Below are 23258 nucleotides of genomic sequence, written 5' to 3' on the forward strand. Positions count from 1 at the left end.
GGGGAGTCAGATATTTTAAAGGACTCCAGGGGGGCTTTTTTCAATGGGGAATTCGCTGGGTGGTCTGGATCCTGGGCAAGTCCGAAGGGGAAAGTTAATGGTCTTAGAAAATGGAATGTGGTCTAAGCAAAAGGGAAGGTCAATTGCGAAATGATCGAAAGGTCCGTTTCCCGGGGAGGGGATATCGATTCGATTATGTGATCAGACCTAACAATTTTAAAATTATAAAGTTGCAATAGAAAAGAATTACTTCTATACCCTAGATTTGAATTCACCTATTTTTAACATTTTATTCTCATTTGCTGTCTCTCTAGATGTAGTACCATACATATTTTCATTTTTACTAAACATTTATTTGAGAATAAATTACATGCGCCCTGGCCTCTTATACCTAAAATATTTCAGTGTGCATTTCTAGGGAAAGAAATATTGTCTTTTACGCAGACAGTATTATTAACTTCAGAAAATTGATTATTAATACAGAACTTAAATCTAATTTACTGCCTATACTTCAATTTTGTCAATTTATGTCTTTTTTATAGCGTTGCTTTTCTTGCAGTAGAAGATTGATCGCATACTGTACTGTCATACCATAGTTCTTTGTCTCCTTTAATCTGTAAAAGTTTGTGTCTTTTTAAAAAAAAATCTATTATTGAAACAGGAGAACCAATGGGTCCGGGCTGCCTGTCACTACTTGAGCCAATGAAGCAGAGACAGGGTTGAATTATATATGAGCATTTATTCTAATAATGCCGGCTGTATGGGAGAGCTGCAGGTCATCCAGGAATCTGTTCTGCCCCCTCCCCCATAATCCAGCTGCTTATATGGGGTACAAAGACAAAGATTACATGGGGAACTGGGCAAAGGGAATAAGAATGGCTATACTATAGCAATAGTTACAGGTTGCGGGCAAAGCGGGCCATGTGGGCTGGGGGGTTTGCAAAGGGCAGGGGGCATCCGGGACTCCATTTCTTTCTTCAACAAGGTTGTTCATCTTTCCGTGATAATAGGCAGCTCCCGGATGGGGAGGGTGGACAGCATTTCCAGGTGAGCTCCCAGGTCCTGTGTACAACTCCCAGCCAGGTTAGAATGTACTCTCTTTAATCAGATCAAAACAATCATGGTTAACAGAGCATGATGAATATTTCTTATAATTATGGCTGGTCCCCAATGTTATATTCCTGCCCCTAACATTATGACTTTGACATTTTCGAAGAATACGGTTCATTTGCCATTTTTTATAAACCCTTCTACCACCTGGAAATTCTCATTTTGTTACTGTAGTTAGCTAGATATTAATAAGAAGGACGCAAAAGGAAGTGGACATTGTTGAGTCTTATGGCTGGGACACTGAGCCTGTTTGTTTCGCCTGGAAGTCAGCTTCACACGCCTCGCTTCCTGGTGTAGGGAGCAGCCTGCCCTCGCCTATAGGATGGGGGGCAGGGGGCAGGGGGCAGGGAGAGGTCAGCATATGCAGAATAAAGTGGAGGGGGAGGTGCTTGACCAGAGAGACCTGTCCGTCTGACCTGGGAACAAGATCACTGGTCAGGGGGCGGAAGCCCAGGAAAGCTTGGGAGGTTTGTTGGTTATTTTGAAAAAGCTCCTGGCTAAAACTCCAGGGAAACAAAGAGCCTTTCCCTCTCTCTCCCTCTCTTTCTCTGACCCACACTCTCCTGGTTCCTTCATGTTCTCTCCCACCAGGAAACACTTGGCCAGGTGGCTCGAGTGCCCACCTGGGGCCCGCAGCAGACCACAAGGGTTCCAAAGAACTAAGAAACTCTGGACACTGTCCTCTGTCTTGGCCTTGGTGAAGACAAGGCTGGGCTTTTTCCATGGCGGGTGGAGGGAGATGGGACATGGAGAAACCAGGAGGGGAACTCATTTGATTTTGCATCACGAATAAACCTTGCCACACCACACTCTCACGTGTGTGGGTCCTTAAAACGCAGATCACATAACCTCCCTGGGCCTCCTTTCCTTGTTTCTAAAATGAAGATAATATGTCCGGCCGGAGTGGCTCAGTGGTTGGGCTCTAACCTATGAACCAGGAGGTCATGGTTCGATTCCCGGTCAGGGCACATGCCCGGGTTGCGGGCTCGATCCCCAGTGGGGGGCATGCAAGAGGCAGCCAATCAATGAGTCTTTCTCATCATTGATGTTTCTATCTCTCTCTGCCTCTCCCTTCCTCTCTGAAATCAATAAAAATATTTTTTTTAATAAAAAAGAATGGAGTCTTTCCTCCTGCCCCAACCCGTGATAACCAGTGATCTTTTTACTATCTCTCTATTTTTGCCTTTTTCTGATTGTCAGGTAGTTAGAATCATTTCAGATTGGCTTCTGTAAAAGTAATATGCATTTGAAGTGTCTTCCGTATTTTTCATGGCTTGATGGCTCATATCTTTTTAGCGCTGAATAACATTCCATTTTCCAATGAACTGCCGTGTATTTGTCCACTCCCCTACTGAAGGGCATCCTGGTGGCTTCCACTTTTTGGCAATCGTGTGTAGTATTTTGTGTGGTCATCCTTTTCTGATGACCCAATTCTCTCTCTATCAACAGAAGAAGAAAAAAGATCATTTCTAACAATTTTAAAATAGAATTGACCTATTTATTCATAACTACTCATTACTGCTTCAGGGTTATTGATTCAAATTGTGTCGGGGCCTCATTCGCTGGTCCATTCGGCCAATATTTACAAAGCTTCTCACCAGGCACTGAACGTGGAGGTAGGGGAGGAGAGAGACAAGCTCCCACCTCTAAGACTAGCAAGGAAACAAAGGAATGCAGAATAAGGCTGTCCTAGAGGGCTGTGTGTAGGATGCGGAGGCCTGTCCTGCGTGGTGAGGATGCTTTAGGGCAGTGGTTCTCAACCTTCCTGATGCCGCGACCCTGTAATACAGCTCCTCATGTTGTGGTGACCCCCAACCATAAAATTATTTTCGTGGCTACCTCATAACTGTAATGTTGCTACTGTTATGAATCGTCATGTAAATATCTGATATGCAGGATGTATTTTCATTGTTACAAATGGAACATCATTAAAGCATAGGGATTAATCACAAAAACAATATGTAATTATATATTGTCTTAGCCGATGGTCTTAGGCGACCCCTGTGAAAGGGTCGTTCGACCCCCAAAGGGGTCGCGACCCACAGGTTGAGAACCGCTGCTTTAGGGAAAGGTTTATAGAGGAAGCCAGGCAGAATGTCATGTCTACCTTGAGCCTCCCTGCATGGCTCCCCCAACCCCATCCAGTTAGGGCTGCTTGCTCCTCCCTCCTGAACTATTCTGCACATGCATGCATATGTGTGATAGAAGCTGAAGAGCGAAGACTGAGTTCACACAAGAGCAGAGTGAAGGAAGAGGAATTCATGCATCCATGGGAATTTTGCAGGTAGAATCAATAGGAGTTCGCAACCAAGAGGATGTAGTAACCAAATGGAGAGAAAAGAAGGCTGACTTCTAGAGCAAGCCTGGGACGCGGAGACGCACCTGTGTGTGGTCATGCTACTACATGTGTGTACACGGAGCTTTGGCTTGATGTCTTCCGTCTCTGCCTTGAGGAGAAGTGGATGTGACTGTGGCCATGAGTGCTGACCAGGTGATGCGAAGCTGACGTCCTGGAGGCTGACGGGATTCCCCCTGGCTCATTGGTCAGGTGAGCATTTCCCATCTATTGGGGATACCATGGGTTGCTGGTGAGACTGTTACCACTCAACATGACCCATTCTTCACTCGGGCTCCCCTGAGCAGCCCTCTGCCATTGCCTCACTCGCTGGAAAAAAGTGACAGCAAGCCGGGCGGGTTGTACCTACCCTGGAAATCCAGAGGAGTCGTTCCCCCTTTTTTTCCTGCTTCGCTCAGAACCGAATCCTCTGATGGAGCTGAGTGGCAGGGCTCCGTGCCTATTCACAGCTCCATCTAGTGTCACTGATTTGTGATTTCTCTCTACAAATGGACTGATTGCTTAAATTGCATCTTCATGCTCAGGCACTTAGAGGAAGCTTCAGATGCAAAATTGTTTACAAATGTCTGGAGTCTGAACCCTGAATGTGAGAAGTATATTTGCATAAGTTTACGAGGGCTAAAAGGCACCTTTTGTCTTGGTGCAGATGAGCCCTGCGGGAGGGTCCCAGCAGTGAGCACTAATCCCAAAACCACAGACCGTGGCATCTTATTCTGAGAACTGGTTCACATGTGGTCTGAGATGGAGATTTCTCCTTCCTCTAGGGCAGAGGTTCTCAACCTGTGGGTCGCGACCCCTTTGGGGGTCGAACGACCCTTTCACAGGGGTCGCCTAAGACCATCGGCTAAGACAATATATAATTACATATTGTTTTTGTGATTAATCCCTATGCTTTAATGATGTTCCATTTGTAACAATGAAAATACATCCTGCATATCAGATATTTACATGACGATTCATAACAGTAGCAACATTACAGTGATGAAGTAGCCACGAAAATAATTTTATGGTTGGGGGTCACCACAACATGAGGAACTGTATTAAAGGGTCGCGGCATTAGGAAGGTTGAGAACCACTGCTCTAGGGGGAGCCTAGGACGGCCAGGAACCCCCAAGCAGCCAGGAGCCACCCCATCAACCCTGCCAGACTCCATGTATGCCTACCCGAAGAGGACAGGCACGGGCCACCGTCCCTCCTACCCAGCACACGGCTCTCTGCACACACCTGCCCGCCTGCAGTCTTTCCTAAAGAGGCTATCGTGTGCCTTTCCTGTTGTCTCCGTCAGGAGCCCAGGCTGTGGGGTGCCCTCTCTGCCTCTGTCCTTTCTGTTCCCCAGCGTCACTGGGTGGGATGCCTTCTTGGACCGGAGTCACCAAACCCCACAGAAGGTTAGAGAACCTGGGCTTGGGGATGAGACCGACTGGGGCTCCAATTCTAGCTTCATCACGTACCAGCTGTGTGCCCTGGGCAAGTCATGAAGTCAGTCCCTCTATTCATCGACTTGGTCCCCCATAAAATGAGGATGTACGCGAATGAAAACCGCTCTGTGCAGCCTTTGGCAAAGTGCCTGGCACACAACCTTCAATACTAGGTGTACCGGTTAAAAATGCGGATTTTGTAATCAAGGAAAGCACGATAATTTCAAGAGAAACATCAAAAGTGCTTCATTCAAAGTAATGTCCATCGCTAGCACTTTTCTTCAAAATAACGAATTATAACTTCCCTCAAATGCTTTTTTTTGGCACAAAATTTGACATTTTTAAGTGTAAAAATATCTATGATGTTAACACCTTCAGAAAATTTGACATATGAAGTTTTGAAGCTTGCTTTCAATGCGACAAAATAGCATACATGTCCAATCGCATATATATCAGCGTATGTGTAACTCCATCTATCGAAAAAAATCTGCATCACTCACTGGTACACCTAATCACTACTATTATTATGGTACTGTTGTCATTGTCATTATTATTATAATTACCCAGGTTTTGTGACTATCTAAAAGCCCTCATTTAGATGCAACACTGAAAGAGAAAAACCAAAAAAAAAAAAACCCACCCAGACACAGTGTAATAAGAACACAGTGCCATCTATGACTCTGCAAAACAACAACAAGCTAGAATCTTCTCTAGTGAAGCATCCAGGTTACATTTAAGTTAAACATCACCCAGAGCTAAATATAGAACGTGGGAAATTCTACAGAAACAGGTGACCCAGATTCCTCCGCCAGATAACCGCATGGGAAAGGGGATGCGGGGAAATGGGACAGATTTAAAGGGACCCCTGCAGTGCGGAAACCTTGCGTGCAGCCTGATTGAAGCAGCCACTGCAAGGACTCTTGTTTGTTGTTGGAGGAAACCAAGGGGTTTGACCATGAGCAAGTATTCGTTGATATTGCAATGGTGTTGGAAATTTTGCTAGATGTAATTGTAGAATTGCAGTTATGGCCTAAACATGTCCAGTTTGTATACAAAATGCTGAAGTCCTCTCAGGTACAATTACTGCAATGCTGGGATTTACTTTAATATCTCCGGGAGGAAATGAGGTGGGCATGGGAGAGGCGCACATAAGGGTTAAATTGACCGCTTTGACTGCTCTTTCTACTTTCATGCATATTTGAAATGCCTAGCTATACTAATAAAAGGGTAATATGCTAATTAGACCGGACATCCTTCCGGACAAAGCCACTGTGGTAGAGGCGGTTAGGGGGCGATCAGGCTGGCAGGGGAGAGCAGTTAGGGGGTGATCAGGCTGGCAGGCAGGTGAGTGGTTAGGAGCCAGCAGTCCTGGATTGCAAGAGGAATGTCTGACTGCAAGGGGTCCCGGATTGGAGAGGGTGCAGGCCGAGCTGAGGGATTCCCCCCTCCCGTGCACGAATTTCGTGTACCAGGCCTCTAGTAATGAAATAAGTATAAAAGTCCACATAAGCTCCCACTGGCTGGATTTTACCGGTGCCCCCTGATGGTAGCCCAGTGCATACACTCTGGGGAGGGGACCCTGGTCCAACCCAGGAATCAGAGGGAACTGGCTCCTGCACCTTCACAACGCCCCCTCCCCTGCCCCCCACAACCCCACAATATCTGCCATCTGCCCTTCGGGCCTCTGCCTTCTGTTCTGGTCCTGGACTGTCTCAGCACCTGCTAGACACGCTCGCTCTGACCAGCGACCTAACTTCTCTGAGCCCCAGAGTCTCGTTTCAAAACTGGGAATGGTGATAGCTACCTCCCGGCTTGAAGCCCTCAAAACACGTGACTCTTTCCGCCTCTTCCTGTCTTTGGTTCCTCTTGGTTCAGCCGAACTCTGCAGGCTGGGGAGAGCCAAGCTTCGTGAGCCTGTATCGAGGCTGCTGATGATACAAATGCGGCCGGCTGGCAGGCTTCGGTGCAGGGAACTCAGCTCGGGGCCAAGCCTCCTCCTCCTCCTCCTCCTCCCCCCGCCCCCCCCCCCCCCCAGCATCTCCGCGAATCATAGCTTCCAGCTATTAGACTAAAAATGCATCTTTCACTGTCAAGAAGCCGCGCCACCGACATCAAGAGTCCTTAGCTATGCAGGTTTGCTATCTTGGCCTGGAAATGGGGCAGCTGAGCCAACTTAATATCTTCCTTCAAGAATCTGCCGGCGCTGATGCCAAGAATGCTCACCAGCTGTCTCTGGCTCTGATGAACGATGAACCAGAGGAGCCCAGAGGAGTCACATTTGACCTGCTGTGAATTCAGCTCCCGCCACCGGCGTGGGGCCCGGAGACAGGCCCCAGGCAAGGGGCTGGGCCGTGTTCAGCCCTCATCTCAGCAGAAGGGCTTCCGATGGAGGACCAGCCGGCAGCGGGCCCGGGCCTGGGCCTGCAGCACCCGGCCTTACAGGCAACGGTGAGTATTTTGATTTGTATTTAAAGGAATAGAGAAATTCTGGAGAGTGATGGAATCTACTTTTCATCTATAAAATGGCCAGAGCTAAACTCCTGTCTTTTCTTAGCTACACTTAGGTCATCACCGCATTAACAGAAACAGCAAAGCTTTAGGATCAAGTGGCTTTCGTCATGAGCTTGGGCCTGGGAGACTGTTAAACCCCAGAGCCCAGCAGGGGAAGTGGGACAGGCTGTTCTGCAGCCACTCCCTGCAGGAGGAGCGCCCACCGGACACGCGGCCTGGACAGACAGGCTTCCCCGGTCACTCTAGCACATGGTGGCTCAGCAGGTCGTGGCTCAGTGACCTTCTCCTCTACCCCAGGGTCCGCAGAGTCCTTTAGTTAATGTTGCCCAGTGGGCAGGTCCAGTTACTCCACCAGCGCCTGAAGCAGGACGGCTGGGAAGCTCTCTCCTTCCCGCTGCTCCCCTCCCCTTTCCCAGACAGACCCTGGTTCCAGACCTGCCTAGGCAGCCGGGCCACAGCCTGGAAGGACTGGCCCTCACCTCCAGGTGGCCACAGACCTTGTCCTTGGGATCTCAGGCTACTAGTAGCTTCCTCCTCTGCAGCCTGTGCCCCCAGCCTCTTGTTGTGTCCTGCGGGGGTTAGGGATGGCCAGTCGCTCACCCCCCAGGTCATCCGTCACCTGCCTCCCACTTGTCATCACCAGCCAGGGTTTGTTTCCGTTACCTGGGTTCATGGGACTGAGGGGTTCATGGGACTGAGGGGCCCCTCCAACCCTCCACACCCAGAGGCCTTCGCTCTGAACTGTCTGGAGCCGCTGGCGGTGGGTGTGGAGGAAATGGCTCCTGTTGTAACTTCATCACCAATTAAGTGAACCTCTGGCATCCTCAGAGGAAAAATTACTACAAGCTCTGAATACATGTGTGAAAGATCAGCATGATCATTATAGTGCATTACTCAGTTTGTTAAGTGTGCTTTAAAAAACCCACCATGGAATATATCTTCATTGTAAGGGCACCTGTTGTTTCTTACAAATGATTAGCTGTCACTGAACCACCAATTTAACTTTGTTGTGTGGTTAAGACTAATTTTTTTTCACTGTCGAATATATATATATATATATATATATACTATATCTTTATTTTTTTTCCCCAGAGAGGAAGGGAGAGAGGGAGAGAGAGAGAGAAACAAACCAGCTTATTTTAAAAGGAATAGCATGGGCTTGATAATCAGAAAGTTCCGGATTCACATTCCGCGAGCTGTGTGACTGCGTGGTGGGTAGGAGCGTGACCCAATACTGGGCTGGACGCCTAGGTCTGCCTGTGTTACGTGTGGAAAGTTACTTACGTTTTCTGTGCCTCAGTTTCTTGTCTGTGAAAGTGGGGGTTATAATACTACCTATCCCACAGGGCTGTTGTGATACCGGCGGACACGTGTGAAGGGCTTAGAGGAGGTCCTGAACAATAGTAACTATCATTATTATTATTGTCATTGTGATGATGATTGATGATGATGATGATGATGGAGATGATATGATGACAACCTTGAACAATGACCTTCTCTTAACTTCTCTTTCTTGGTCTCTAAAGTAATGATAAACTTACCTTCCATGGTGGACACTGTGATATATCACCCAGGTGTCCCTTTGATGAAAAATCACTTCCTCAACTATTTTGGCAACAGCTTTTAGAGGTTAGTCCCTTCAGGGATCTTGTCAGCTACATTGGAGAGAAGTGGTCCTACCAGAGTCATGTCTTATCTCAGTCCACATTCATGACTGATGGGTATGGGCCTGTACGACCTTTTCATCTGGGCCCAATTTGGGATAACTCTGAAGGACTACCATGCCTCCATTCCAGTTGAATTTTGGAGGCCTCTATACCAGTTCAAATTCTCCCTCTGTCCATTCTTTCTCCATTTTCCTTTTTTCCTCCCCACAGGTCTTCATCCCAAAGACTCTTCTTAAAAGCATTTTACTTTCCAAATTTTATCTCCTAGCCCGCTGTCTTAGGAACCCAACCTGTGACACCCAACTCCACAGAATTGTTGGCAGGGTTAAGAAGCATAACACATACAGTATTCAGCACTACAGCTGGACAATACCTCCACTTACAACATCATAAACTAAATCTTTTGGGGGGCCTTTCTCTCCATTGTATTCTATGCCTTCTCCCTGAAACATGGGCACCGATGACCAACTCAAATGAAAAATGATTTATCAGGTCAACCTAAACTCATTGTGTTTTCGTTCAGGGTAGAGTTTGACAGCCCCAGATGACATGAGGGACTCAGGTCCAGCTGGTTTAATGAAATCAGCTTAATTCCTCCCCAAATACAAGGCTTCAGGTTCGGGGGAAGATCCTGTGCCTCCAGGAAATGCCTGTTCATTGATAGAGTTCCTGCTTTGTTAGTCTACATTTTCTCACACCCCCCCCCCAAGTTCATTCATAATTCTAGTTGTTGCCTTCTCAGGAACCATGCATAATAACATGAGACAAGGCACTAATTTACATAGGGACTATCAAGGCTATTTGCAAAACAACGAAATACACATTGTTTGACAGGTACAGCAGCGTCACCTATGCTGATCATGAAGGTCATTTTCTATGTGTTGCTTGCGGAAATCTCAGTCAATGAATCCTGCTCTTAACTTCACACTTGATCTTCTTTGTGGCGAAAAGCCAGGGGCACGCGGGCACTTATAAACAATAAAAATAAATGATATTGGAAAGAGGCGAAGCCATCAACATCATTTAAAGTCTCCTCATCACGGGCTGACAAGTGATCACTGGACTTGCACTAGAGAAGGGAACGCTTGAAAAAGAGACCAAAGGGTGGATGGGTGAGGAATTCATCAGCATGAGCATCAGACAGATGCCCTGACCTTTGCTTGAGTGATGATTCTTTCGATCAGGTCAAGACCCTGAGAATTACAAAGCCCATGCTCCCCTGTAGGGCTCATATTTTATTTACCATCTGCCAGAGTACTTGGAGTTTTATGGATTAAATAATCTCCCATTTACAGGTAAATACTCTTGGGGGAAATCCTATATAATAAAAAGCTAATATGCAAATTGACCAAATGGTGGAATGACCAGTCGCTATGACATGCACTGACCACCAGGGGGGAAACACTCAACACAGAAGCTGCCCCCTGGTGGTCAGTGGGCTCCCACAGGGGGGGCGCCGCTCAGCCAGAAGCCAGGCTCATGGCTGGTGAGCGCAGTGGTGGTGGCGGGAGCCTCTCCTGCCTCCGCTGCAGGTGGGCGGTAAGGAGCGAGGGGTCCCAGACTGCAAGAGGGAGCAGGCCAGGCTGAGGGACCCTGCTCCCCACGCACAACATTTCGTGCACCGAGCCTCTAGTAAAATTGTAATAATATTTATCTTAAACCTAAAATGAACCCACAGGAATTTACAGGAAATAAGACAAAACATTGCCATCTAGCTGACAGCAAGTTTATTCTCGATTGAGATACAAAGCGTAATTAAGCCAGGGCTATTGAATAATTTACAAGAAGTAAATTATGGATTTAATTGTGCCCTCCAGAGCAAGATATGAGTAAGTTCTAAATCCCAACAACACATAATATGATCTTACTTGGAAATAGAGCCTTTTCAAATTTCAACAAATTCAGATGAAGTCAGACTGTGAGACAATAATCTTTTGTTGTTTGAAGAAAACTGTTTGTGGTCCTTAGTTACAGCAGCTCTAGAAAACGAATACAGTAGGTTTTAGAAAAATTTGCAGGTAGGTTCTAAAGGCATTATTGTTTTGCTTCAGATTTAGGGGATCTGTGTGTGTCAGTCATTTCCCCATTCAGCTTGAGCTCTATTACAAACCTTGTGTTGAGATCCGTACAGAAACGAAAATGGCACTGAATTTTGTGTTAAGGATGGTAGAAAGGTCTCATGGGAGAAGGGGAAGGAGGAAGAGCAAAGAGGAGGAAGGAATAGCAGAGACGGTAGTAACTGAGGCGGAACAAGGGGCAGTAGTGGAGCCCTCGCTGGTTTGGCTCAGTGGATAGAGCATCAGCCTGCAGACCAAAGAGTCCCAGGTTCGATTCTGGTCAAGGGCACATACCTCGGTTGCAGGCTCCTCCTCAGCCCTGGCCCTGGTCAGGGTGCGTGCAGGAGGCAACCAGTCAATGTGTTGTTCTCACATTGATATTTCTCTCTGTCTTTCCCTCTCTCTGCCACTCTCTCTAAAAATCAATGGGAAAATATCCTCGAGTGAGGATTAAAATTTAAAAAAAAAAAAAATTTTAAGAGGCATCCATCTTTCCACCTAGAAATCCTACTCCTGGGCTCTGTTGTATAGCAATCAATATAAGCATCAATATGTGAGCAGGTAATAGCATGAGTTGTCTTAGTGTGCTCCCAATTCCCCACATGGTCCTTCTGCTTCACTAGTCAACAAGGGTCAAGGGTCAAGCCGATAGACAACTCCATGGCAGCTGGCAGTCCTAACCGCACGCTGGCCCCTGATACAGGAGTGGGGCAGGGCAAGCACTCACTCTCACAGCCACCAGAAGTGCTGACTGCGAAGGCGTGCGGTTCCCAAGACATAAAGGACTGTCCAGGAGCAGCGTGCATTCCATGACAAACTCTCTTGCTCCATTCAGGATGACTCCCAAGGACCACCCCAGACCCAGCGCGCTTGGCGTTAGCTGTTGGCTAACATTCCTTGGGTTGCATCTGCATCTCATTTCAACTTCTGCTCAAGTCTGATTCCCTGAAGCACTTAACAGGTGTGGCTCCTGGGTGTACTCCCAATCCACTCCCCACGCACACATCTCCACCTTAGCATCTCCTTCCCAGGGAATCCAAATGAAGACGAGGGTCATTGCTTCTGTGTCATTTATGTGCCAGGAGCTCTTTTTAAGACGTCTTTATGTCTCTAAATTAATTTAATTCTTACAAAATTCTTATGTAGTAGGAAGCATTATCATCTGTAAGACCACAAAGCTTCTTAGTGGGAGAATCGGGATTTAAAACCAGGATCCGGAGGCCATTTCATTAATGTCTCCTTTGTAAGATTAAATATATTGAGCATTATTTCAAAAAATTAAAAAGCGATAAGCCCAACCATCGTGGCTCAGTGGTTGAGTGTCAACCTATGAACCAGGAGGTCATAGTCGATTCCAAGTCAGGGCACATGTCCGGGTTGTGGGCTCGATCCCTAGTAGGGGCCGTGCAGGAGGCAGCCGATCAATGTTTCTCTCTCATCATTGATGTTTCTATCTCTCTCTCCCTCTCCCTTCCTCTCTTAAATTGATAAATATATATTTTTAGAAAGATATATAAAATGTAATAAGATGTGTACAGAGGTCTGAAAGACAGCATAGTGTGTTTGAGACAATGAAAGGAATCCAGCAATTCCAGGTTCTGCAATGAGGTTGAAGAAATAGGCAGACAGGTTTTGGAGGTGACTTCCATCTTAGTTCAGGAAAAAGCTTTTATTTATTTATTTAAGTACAAGTGCTCTGGCTCTGAGCTTAGGGTATACATGGTTGCCTCTTCAAGGAATCAAAAATGTTTACTTTGCCCAGATACAAAGGCAATCCTGACAAATAATTATCTGCACTTTATAAGTAAATGATATTGGCGTGCAATATTGGTTTGGTGTATCAGTTCATTTCTTTCCGTTTCAAGACACTGCTCTAGTTCCTAGATGCCCGCCTGATTAAACTGCTTTAGGCTACCCAAATGAGGAACCAAGTTTCTCTAAAACATCCTAAATTTTGAATGGTGATTCCCCCCCCCCCTTTTTTTTAATGCTACTAGTTGACACTTGTGTCAAAGATCTTTAATTCTCACTGTCCTTCACTAATCCCTGCCTAGAATATCAACTAACCCTGGAACCTATAGTTCTAACTCTAAAATGAGACCTCCTGTCCTAGCTGGTTTGGCTCACTGGATAGAGCGTTGGTCTGCGGATTGAAGGGTCCTGGATTCGATTCCAGTCAAGGGCACATGACTGGGTAGCGGGCTCAGGCCCTAGTAGGGGGTGTGCAGGAGGCAGCCGATCAATGATTCCCTCTCATCATTGATGTTTCTATCTCTCTCTCCCACTCTCCCTTCTTCTCTGAAATCAATAAAAATATATATATATATATTAAAAAATAAAATAAAACAAAATTAGACCTCCTTAGTCATGCATGTTTCACTTATTTCCAGGCCTTTAGTGATCCGTGTACCTGATAATTATCTCTGCGTGTGGTATCATATCTCCCTGCCTAGCTGAGAGCTTCCTCAGAACTCCTGGGCCCCTTGGTTCCTTCCACTGAACCAGGCCCCAGGGTCTAGGGTCAAACCAACCGATGATTCCATGGCAGTTGCACCCCTGACAGCAGTTTGGCCCCACTATAGGAGTGGTCCCATAGGCTCTTTCAGCTTCTGCCACAGCCAATGCCTCAGCGATCACTAAGCGTCCAGATTTTTCTCTTCTTCCTGTGACGACGAATCAAATCAGAAGGAAGGCATGTGAGCTACTGGTGGTGGTCTCCGCTTGAACACTTTGCTTGCCATCATGCACCTATCAATTAGAGCTATCCAGGCCATCAACATGTTCATCTCTTCTTGGGCCTTAGTCTTCTTGGCAGTAGGGATTTTGGTCAATGACTGGGTTAGAATAAATATTGAGACCAGAGCAACTATAAAAAGCCACAGCCCATGGATACAGAGTACTATTTGGCCAAAAGGTAAGAACGAGACCCTAGGAAGATGGGTGGAGAGGGAGGGTTCACCTTCCCTTGACTCCCATCTACCTCACCAGCTTACTCGTTATTCTCAGATGCAATGTCCTCCGGCTGCAGTGGGCCCACTTTCATAACCCATATAGTCAAGGCAGAGTTCAAAAACCTCGCCATGTCTAATGTTTTGGGGATGTTTTGAAGTTCACAGACTTACCGGCTGGACAGTAGAGAAGTCTTGGCAGGAGCAGCAGGGTGGCCCAGCACAGCAAGAACAGAAGGGTATAAAAGAAAGGCAATGGGCCACAAGGCAAGTCGGTTATGTGGACAGCCAACATGAACAGGAGAAATTCGAGTATTTCCTATGAAATGAGTTCTGCAGAAGGGAAGGCGGAGAAAAGAAGCTGACAGAGATACTAAGATAGCAACGGTTTCTTGGGGTTCTCTCTCCCATTCAGCTTATGGCTTCCTGCTTCTTCGTCACCTCCAATTCTGTCTGTATGATGTCATCAAACCTCTCAATCGCCTCCCCGCCCCCCCCCCCCGCCCCATTTCCATTTTGACTTAGAGATGTGTGGCCCCTGGGTGGAAATGAGCCTAGAAGAAACATCTGTCCTTCTCTCAAGAGAGCGTCTGCTTTCCAACAGGTGACATGGAAGTGATCAGAGTCCTGCTGATTATAGTCCTCAGCCTTTCCTACTTTTATAACTTCTTCCTGGGATTGGAATTCACCTATATGATTCCTCAAACGACGTGCGTCATCTTCATGGCTGTCTTCCTCACGTTCTTCACCGGTAAGACTCCCTGGCTCCCCTGACACGGGCGTGGCCGTGTACTTGGTCCTTGAGCCCAGCCTGTAGTTTCTGACTATTGCGGCCTTCCCAGATTTTTGGCTCCGATATGCAGCTTCTGAATGGAACCATCCACGGACGTGGATGAGGTGCCTATATGCAGGGTGGAGGCGTAGAAATTAGGCCCCTCTGGGGGTTAAGATGGGTGGAGGCATCACGGTTCCTCAAAAGGGGCTTTTTTTTCTCCTTTGCTTTGGCCACTAGGTGTCCTTCTGCTCTCCGCACTCCTACTGTATCACATAAAGTTGAGGCAAGGCAAATCCGTGTACTACTCTAATTATCACATCACCTGGAACATTTCCACGGCCTACATTAGCATTTTCTTCCATTTTGCCTCTGGTGAGTGTTTTAAGGGCCTTTGATGGGGAACGAGAACCAATCTACCCTGGGTGGGAGGGAGAGTGAAAGGACGGGGAAAGGGACTAAGGAAAAAGGACCGATCCTTGCATTTTAAGGGGGTAACGTTCAAGTGGACTCGCTCTCGGATGACCATTCCTCTAGAGATGGAGCTGGAGATCAGGACTGGGTGACATGGCCAACGTGCTCCTTACCTCCACTTTGCTACCGTCTTTCACACCCTCCCCATCTCAGGGAAGACTAAAGTGCGTGCATAACATGGAATGTTCACGTAGGTGGGTGGGCAGTGTCATGCCAGGGCCGTCTTAGATCAGAGAAAAGCAATCCCTAATACTAAATGTTCAGCCACTAACATTGGAGACCCTTGCTTCTAAAGGTGGTTTTGTCTTGTTTTTTTTTGTTAATCCTCAACCGAGGATATTTTTCCATTGATTGATTGATTGATTGATTTTTTAGGGAAAGTGGGAGAGAGAGGGAAAGACAGAGAGAGACACGGATGTGAGAGAAACACATCGATGGTGTGCCTCCTGCACTAGCCCTGACCAGGGCCCGGGCCGGGAGGAGTCTGCAACCAGGGTACATGCCCTTGACTGGAATGGAACCTGGGACCCTTTGGTCTGCAGGCCGACCTCTATCCACTGAGCCAAACCGATGAATGGCTCTAGAAGAGTTTTAAAATTTCATTTAGAAATTCCTAACTCAGAGGCATGTCCCTTTTCAAAAAGAATCCTCCATTTTGTTTCGTTGGGAAGTGTCTAAACCAGGGGTGGGCAAACCTTTTGACTCGAGGGCCACAATGGGTTCTTAAACTGGATCGGAGGGCCGGAACAAAAGCATGGATGGAGTGTTTGTGTGAACTAATATAAATTCGAAGTAAACATCATTCCATAAAAGGGTACGGTCTTTTTTTTTTTTTTTAGTTTTATTCATTTCAAACGGGCCGTAGTTTGCCCACGGCTGGTCTAAACTCTCCTGCATCCAATTTTAGTCTGTTCCACCGAAGCACTTGGACCTCCTTCCAAATTTCTTGGGGGCGGTTCAAAAGAGACCCCCTGGGCTTTGGCTCAGCGTCTCTCTGACAACGCAGAGGGAAATATTTCTTGCCGATTTCATGAAACATCTACTGTTCCTCTACCGCCCTCCCCCGGCTTCTCTCTTCTCCAGGACTCTTCTCTCTCCTAGAGTACCAGCGGGTTATAAAGAATAGTGCCTCTGAAACCACCATGGAAATCTCTGGCCGAGACAGTGACATGAGACAGCAGTCTGGGAGTTCTATCCAAGTGATTTCATTACCAGAGCGCGGCCCCATTCTACCTAGCATTGTCCACACACACTCTGATCCATCCAAGGAAAGTCGGCTCCAGAGGGACTCACAAATGCAAAAACGCCGAGTAACCTGGGCTATGTAACTTGATCATCCATCACTCCTACGTGCTCATCTTAATGAAAACCTTTTCCTGTGCCTGTTTCTGGGTGGATGTTCAACCGTGTTGTCTGTAAATGACTGTGACCTGGTTGACATCTGTCAGAAAATCCAGACTATGGCTTTAAAAAAAAAAAAATCCCTTACCTGCTGAACTACTTCTTTCTATTTGATGTCACCATTTAATAACATTTGTTAAAATGTAATAAATGTTGCATAACGAATATTTGCTGTATTGTTCGTCGTATACATCACAAGGATTTAGAGTCCTATTATCATACCTTTGGGGTTTTGTTTATTTTGTGAAATATTTCAAACATTCACAAAGAATACAAAATAATACAATAACCTGTGTATACATCATCCCACTTGATGAAATTTTACCAATTTGCCCTATTTGCTTTATTTATTTATTTTTAATATATTTTATTGATTTTTTACAGAGAGGAAGGGAGAGAGATAGAGAGTTAGAAACATCGATGAAAGAGAAACATCGATCAGCTGCCTCCTGCACATCTCCTACTGGGGATGTGCCCGCAACCCAGGTACATGCCCTTGACCGGAATCGAACCTGGGACCTTTCAGTCTGCAGGCTGACGCTCTATCCACTAAGCCAAACCGGTTTCGGCTATTTGCTTCATTTTTTGTCAATTACAGTTGGCATTCAATAAGTATTATTTTCTGTTAGTTTCATGTGTACAGCATAGTGATTAGACATTTGTAAAATTTAGGAATTGTTCTCCATGATCAGTCTATATAATTGTATTAAATAATGTCACCCAGTAAATCCAATAATTTTTTTAAGAAAAACAAACAAACAAAAAAGGAGTGGAAAATTTATGCCACAAAAATACTGAGAAAAAAAACCCACAAAAATTCTGGTATGTCTATGTTAATTTAGGTTAAGTGAATGTTAAAGTAGGAATTAAGAGATACAAAAGTCATTTTATACAGATGAAATATATAAAAATCAATGCAGAAGTGCAAGGCCATTCTAGGCAGCCTCCTGCATAATAATGAAACATCGCTATCAGAGGCCGATATTTAACAGGAAAATATTAAAATGCTAAATTTAAGCGCACCTAGTAAAATAGCTTTAAAATCTAGATGACTTACAAAAATTGCTATTAGTAAGTCATCCTTAATAAAAAGTATCTTAACAGCTTATAGATCCTTAACATGGGTGCACTTTATAATGATCTCTAGATAGATAGGTAGATCTATATAAAGTGCAGAGTGTGAGAAAATGACTGTCAATCAAGAATTGTATGCTAGGCCACTACCAAGAATGTGAAATAACATTTGCAGATAGGGTTTTTACCACTAATAGAACCTTGTCAAAGAACTTTAAAAAAAAAAAAAAACCTGTATCCTGTAAGGAATATTTGAGATACATGAAAGAATGAAAAGTTAGGAGAAAACTTTTTTAAAAAATTTAAAAGCTGTAGTGGACATGAGAAATGTCCTCATGGGCTCAGATTTAAGCCCCGCTTGTCAACAAGGCTTGGGCAAGTTTAGAGCCATGCCGGATGGGTAGAAGCGGACTTGTAATGGCAAACAACTCTTGCAGACTCCCCCCAGCATCTTTGAACATAAGAGAAAGACCATCGGTAATCCTGGGTTGTACTTTAGCGCTGAGTACAGCTCAGCACGGCCTCCGATAGCGATGTTTCATTATTATGCAGGAGGCTGCCTAGAATGGCCTTGCACTTCTGCATTGATTTTTAGTTCTGCTTGACACCGTGAATGACTTGGCATATTTTATTAATGACTTCAAATACTCCGTGACCATGTCATCAAATATGTAAATCAACAGCCAGTGGGCAGCCATTTGGGAACATAAAAAGGACCATATGTCTTATTCACTGATATTTCACTCCAATGAGTCCCTTTCTTCTAGGTACATCTAATCATCTTAAGTGCTATTAGTGGGGCACCTGGCCACTTCAGACTGTCGCTGCACACATTTCAATCATACTGTCGAAATTTTAGTATGGCTTTCCCTGCTATCTGTGGGTAAACTAGATGGACAGAGTGACACTGAATCCTTAGGGTTTCCTATAGGTCTCCTGTCATCTAATTTGCATGTCCCTGGTCATTTTTCATCCTATGGGTATCCAAGTTGTGAGAATAAATTACCTAGAAAATACCTTGCTGTTAGCTTTGAATAAAGATATGATAATACACGTTTTGAAAATGTCCACCCATTTTACCACGGAGAAGGAGATAGGCTTTTATATTAATTTTGCCCACAGTCAGAAAAACAGAGTTCATGCTGTACACCTTTTAGTTAACCCCTTAGGACAGTGAGCCTCGTACTTCCTCATCTCCACTTACCTGCCACACGAATACGGTAAGATGATACCTCTGACCTTATAATTGGGTGGGGGCACGTCCTGGTCAAAATGTATGCATGGTCTGACCATGTTGATTATTAGAGACTTTAAAAAATGTAAAATGCTTTGGACTTAGTCTCATGTTCAAACGTTTCTTCTTGTTAGAACTAAAAGACTCAAAATTACATGGTGATTTGGCTTGGAAAACAGCGCCTCTGTGTCTGAAGCAGACATCGAACACATGAACAAAAATCATCTTCGTAGCATCCACATTCTCCATGTTCATTATTAGGAGTTACGTGGTTGTAAGTTGATAGGAATTAGGCCTATGGAGGGATGGGCACTAGGGTGGATTGCGGCGGGGGGGGGGGGGGGGGGGAGGGTCAGCAGTAAGGATTTAGGGAGCAGCCTCGGGGGGCACTGCCTTCAGATGACTCAGCCTCAGCTGCCTTCCCTCCTGTTGCCTCAGCTCCAGATGCCTATCTGATGTCTTTGGTTGGGTCGCATGGCAACCTCTGTGATCAGGGTACAGGGTACAGTGGAACAGAGATGGGCAGTTCTCCAAAAGATAAGGAAACGGCCTCTTTGCCAGGAGAAAGGGGGAAGAAACAAAAAAGGCCTATTGCTGAGAAGCCTGAACTAATTTAGAGCTGTCATTTGAAGTATCTACCCCAGTGATGGCGAACCTATGACACGCGTGTCAGGGGTGACACGCGAACTCATTTTTTGGGTTGATTTTTCTTTGTTAAATGGCATTTAAATATATAAAATAAATATCAAAAATATAAGTCTTTGTTTTACTATGGTTGCAAATATCAAAAAGTTTCTATATGTGACACGGCACCAGAGTTAAGTTAGGGTTTTTCAAAATGCTGACACGCCGAGCTCAAAAGGTTCGCCATCACTGACTATCCTATACAACCTGGCATCCGTTGAAAACTCTGGGTTAAATGCCCTGCATACTTGGTAATTATTTTGGGGCAGGGGGATTCTCTCTCATCATTGATGTTTCTATCACTCTCTCCCTTTCCCTTCCTCTCTGAAATCAATAAAAATAAATTAAAAAAATAAAATACATTGTTGAGAGTTAGCAGCTATGTTGTATTATGTCAGTCGTAGCTTTTAGTGAGTGACGTTACGTCCTATGGGATATTTCATCTTTGCAAACAATTGGAAAAACTTGTATCCTAATATAATGAGATACTTCAACTCTGAAACTTTTGGGGGGGGGGTGTTGTCTGATTTTTTTTAATTTAAATTTTATTCTAATAAAAAATTGACACAACCAACGTTCTGGGTTTAGATGAAGCATCTTAGTGCATGGGATAATTAGACCTAGAATAGCATCATCCCAATCTATCAATGCCATTGATTTACTTGGTTATTATTGTCTTACAGTATGAAGTCTCCACAGAGATCCTGTTTGTGGAGGAAAGGCAGCATTCTCCTATTTTTTTTTAAAAAATTTTCCCCCCTGGACTACTTTTGTCAGCTTCCAACGAGAGAGCCTGGGGACCCCAAGTCCGTTCGTTTTGATGCGGATGTTGTTGAAGAAAAAGTGCATGGCCACTGGGTGGCGCCCGACTCCGGAGCCGCCCACTTGTTTACAAAGGCATCTCCTTGGGCTTCCGACCATTTCAGTGAGGCTCAGTCAACAGACAGGGCTGATAGGATAAGGACTGTGGGGGGGATTCTGATAAGGAAAAACGGGATTGTTGTGCCCGGCAGATTTAGTTTTAAATCTAGTCTCTTGCTTGCTAATTCAGTGACTAGCCAGGTAGACCTAAGATACATGTAAAACAGACCAAAGGATAACCCCAAACTCCCCTAGACACTCATTTTGATGCATCAGCATACGTTAGATGCACCTGGAAAGCTGATGAATATTCTACTGAAACCCTTCCCCTAAGATTCTTGCCTGCAGGCGTAAAAAAAAAAAAAGAAGATAAAATAAGAAAGGATAAAAAGCCCTCAGAATGATGACTCGATGTGGGCTCACTCTAGAGCAGCGGTTCTCAACCTTCTGGCCCTTTAAATACAGTCCCTCATGTTGTGACCCAACCATAAAATTATTTTCATTGCTACTTCATAACTGTAATGTCGCTACTGTGATGAATCGGCATGTAAATATCTGATATGCAGGATGGTCTTAGGCGACCCCTGTGAAAGGGTCGTTCGACCGCCAAAGGGGTCGCGACCCACAGGTTGAGAACCGCTGCTCTAGAGCACAGCCAGGCCCCTTTCTGGGCATGAACTTTTTAATTCTTCCTAAATTCTAAGGCTCCCCACGAGACTTGGAGCCAGGGGAGCAGCAGGCAGTGGCAGCTTGACCAGGGCTCACGCCCTGATCCTTTGCTCACTTCCCAGGGAGCTAACACAGCCCCACCCAGACTCACTTCTTTTCTAGAATGTTTCTAGGAGCCAAAGCAGGGCATGGCTTGGGCTCTCCCCTGTTGTTTCTTTTACCCCACTTTCTTCCTTTGTTTCCCTGTCCTCAGCTTTCATAGACTTACTCTCAAACGCATCTGGACCTCCTGTTGCGAAATCTTTCCTACAGGAAGTTAAGGAGGACCCACATACCACAGGCCGGTCTGAGTCAGACCTGCTTCAGGCCCGCCCGCCCCTGTCTGGTAACTCAAAGAGCAAAGAGTACATGTTTGAGTAAGCGGTTCTGCATTCTTAGCCCTACGATTGGTGCAGGACAGTCGTCAGACAGATGACAGGCCGTCAGTATCATCAATGCCAGTTGGTCTGGATGATGGTTCCAGGAAGGTCTGGTCACATCTGGTAGTTTGGTTAATGGATGGGAGGTAACAGGTGGCCAGGACAGGTGAATCCTGCAGGGGATTGTCTATCCAGGCATTGATGCAGGACTGGAAAGTTAAAAAAAATTTTTTTTCAATTCCCAGGCTGGTTAGAATAAGAATGGCCTGGTGCAGTGGTTGAGCATGGAGCTGTGAACCAGGAGGTCACGGTTCGATTCTCAGTCTGGGCACATGCCAGGGTTGCAGGCCTGGTCCTCAGTGTGGGGCGTGAAGGAGGCAGCCAGTCAATGATTCTCTCTCATCATTGATGTTTCTATCTCTCTCTCCCTCTCCCTTCCTCTCTGAAAGCAATAAAAAATTATTTTTATAAAAGAATGGCGTCTTTCCTCCTGCCTCGATCTTTATAACGTTAATCATTTTAGCAGCTTGGTTACGTGACTCTATGGCATATGTCCCCTGTCTTCACGCTTTCCTCGGTGATGGCAGACATCAATCCGGTCTGAAAGAAAAGCCGTTTGCCTGAGCATGTGAATTATTTGGCTCTGGTTTCTAATAGTACTCAATAGTAGATATTTTTTTTTCAGCCCCTCTTATCTAGTATCCATCCATCTGTGATAAGTTTCAGATGGGCTCAGTTTTCATGTGATCTGTCCAAACATAACATTATCAAGTCACCAGTGATCATATGAAAATAGTGGCTGTTCATCGTAATTGCTATCGCCAGTAGGTCAGCTGAAAAAAATGCTTATGCCCGGCTGGTGTGGCTCCGTGGTGGAGCGTCGACCAATGAACCAGGAGGTCACGGTTCGATTCCCGGTCAGGGCACATGCCTGGGTTGTGGGCTCGATCCCCAGTGTGGGGCGTGCAGGAGGCAGCCGATCAATGGTTCTCTCTCATCATGGATGTTTCTATCTCGCTCTCTCTTCCTCTCCCTTCCTCTCTGAAACCAATAAAAATATATTTTAAAAAAAAATGCTTAGAAGATTTGTGTACATTTCCGACATTTGCTCTTTTTGAAATCTGTCTTACACTATCTATAGTGAATAGCAATTGCAAGGCCTCTGGATATACACAACGATCAATATTTCTATGCACTTATTTGTGAATCAAATCATTCTATGCATGTGGGCTCTCATTTACTTAAAAGGCTTATATGCTTTAAGAATACATATAAGCATGTCTGATAAGAACAATAGGAAATCTTGGACGAATCGCATGGACACACCAGAGGAGAGACAACAAACAGAAGAGAGGAATTAAGTGAGACTCCATGCTGATGGAGAGAGAACAGCAGGAAGGGAGAGGAGGAGCAAAACAAGTTACTTACACTGTTACTGCCGCCCGCCCCCCTCAAAAAAACAACCCCACAAAAAAAAAAAACTAGGTTTAAGATCCTGATGAAAAACCCATAAGTGATTCATAACTGGAAGACTTGATCCCCCTCTGCATTGCCCTGGTTTCTCCCCCTTCCCACAAAACACACACACACACACACACACACA

At 45.4% G+C, this 23258-nt stretch overlaps 1 protein-coding gene and 1 long non-coding RNA gene across 2 annotated transcripts in view; one reads left to right on the top strand and one right to left on the bottom strand.

The window, feature by feature from the left end:
• LOC132221698 (uncharacterized) overlaps positions 1–23258 on the bottom strand; it is a 170647-nt gene that overhangs the window by 76317 nt on the left and 71072 nt on the right. The gene's annotated exons all lie outside the window — the stretch shown is intronic.
• TMEM225 (transmembrane protein 225) lies at positions 13862–16879 on the top strand. Its single transcript, XM_059677243.1, has 4 exons — positions 13862–14033; positions 14672–14818; positions 15080–15214; positions 16397–16879. Exons 1-4 carry the CDS (start codon positions 13862–13864, stop codon positions 16639–16641), a joined length of 699 nt encoding a protein of 232 aa, XP_059533226.1. The 3' UTR covers positions 16642–16879.

The sequence above is a fragment of the Myotis daubentonii genome, chromosome 19 (assembly GCF_963259705.1).
Source record: "Myotis daubentonii chromosome 19, mMyoDau2.1, whole genome shotgun sequence".
Lineage (NCBI taxonomy): Eukaryota > Metazoa > Chordata > Mammalia > Chiroptera > Vespertilionidae > Myotis > Myotis daubentonii.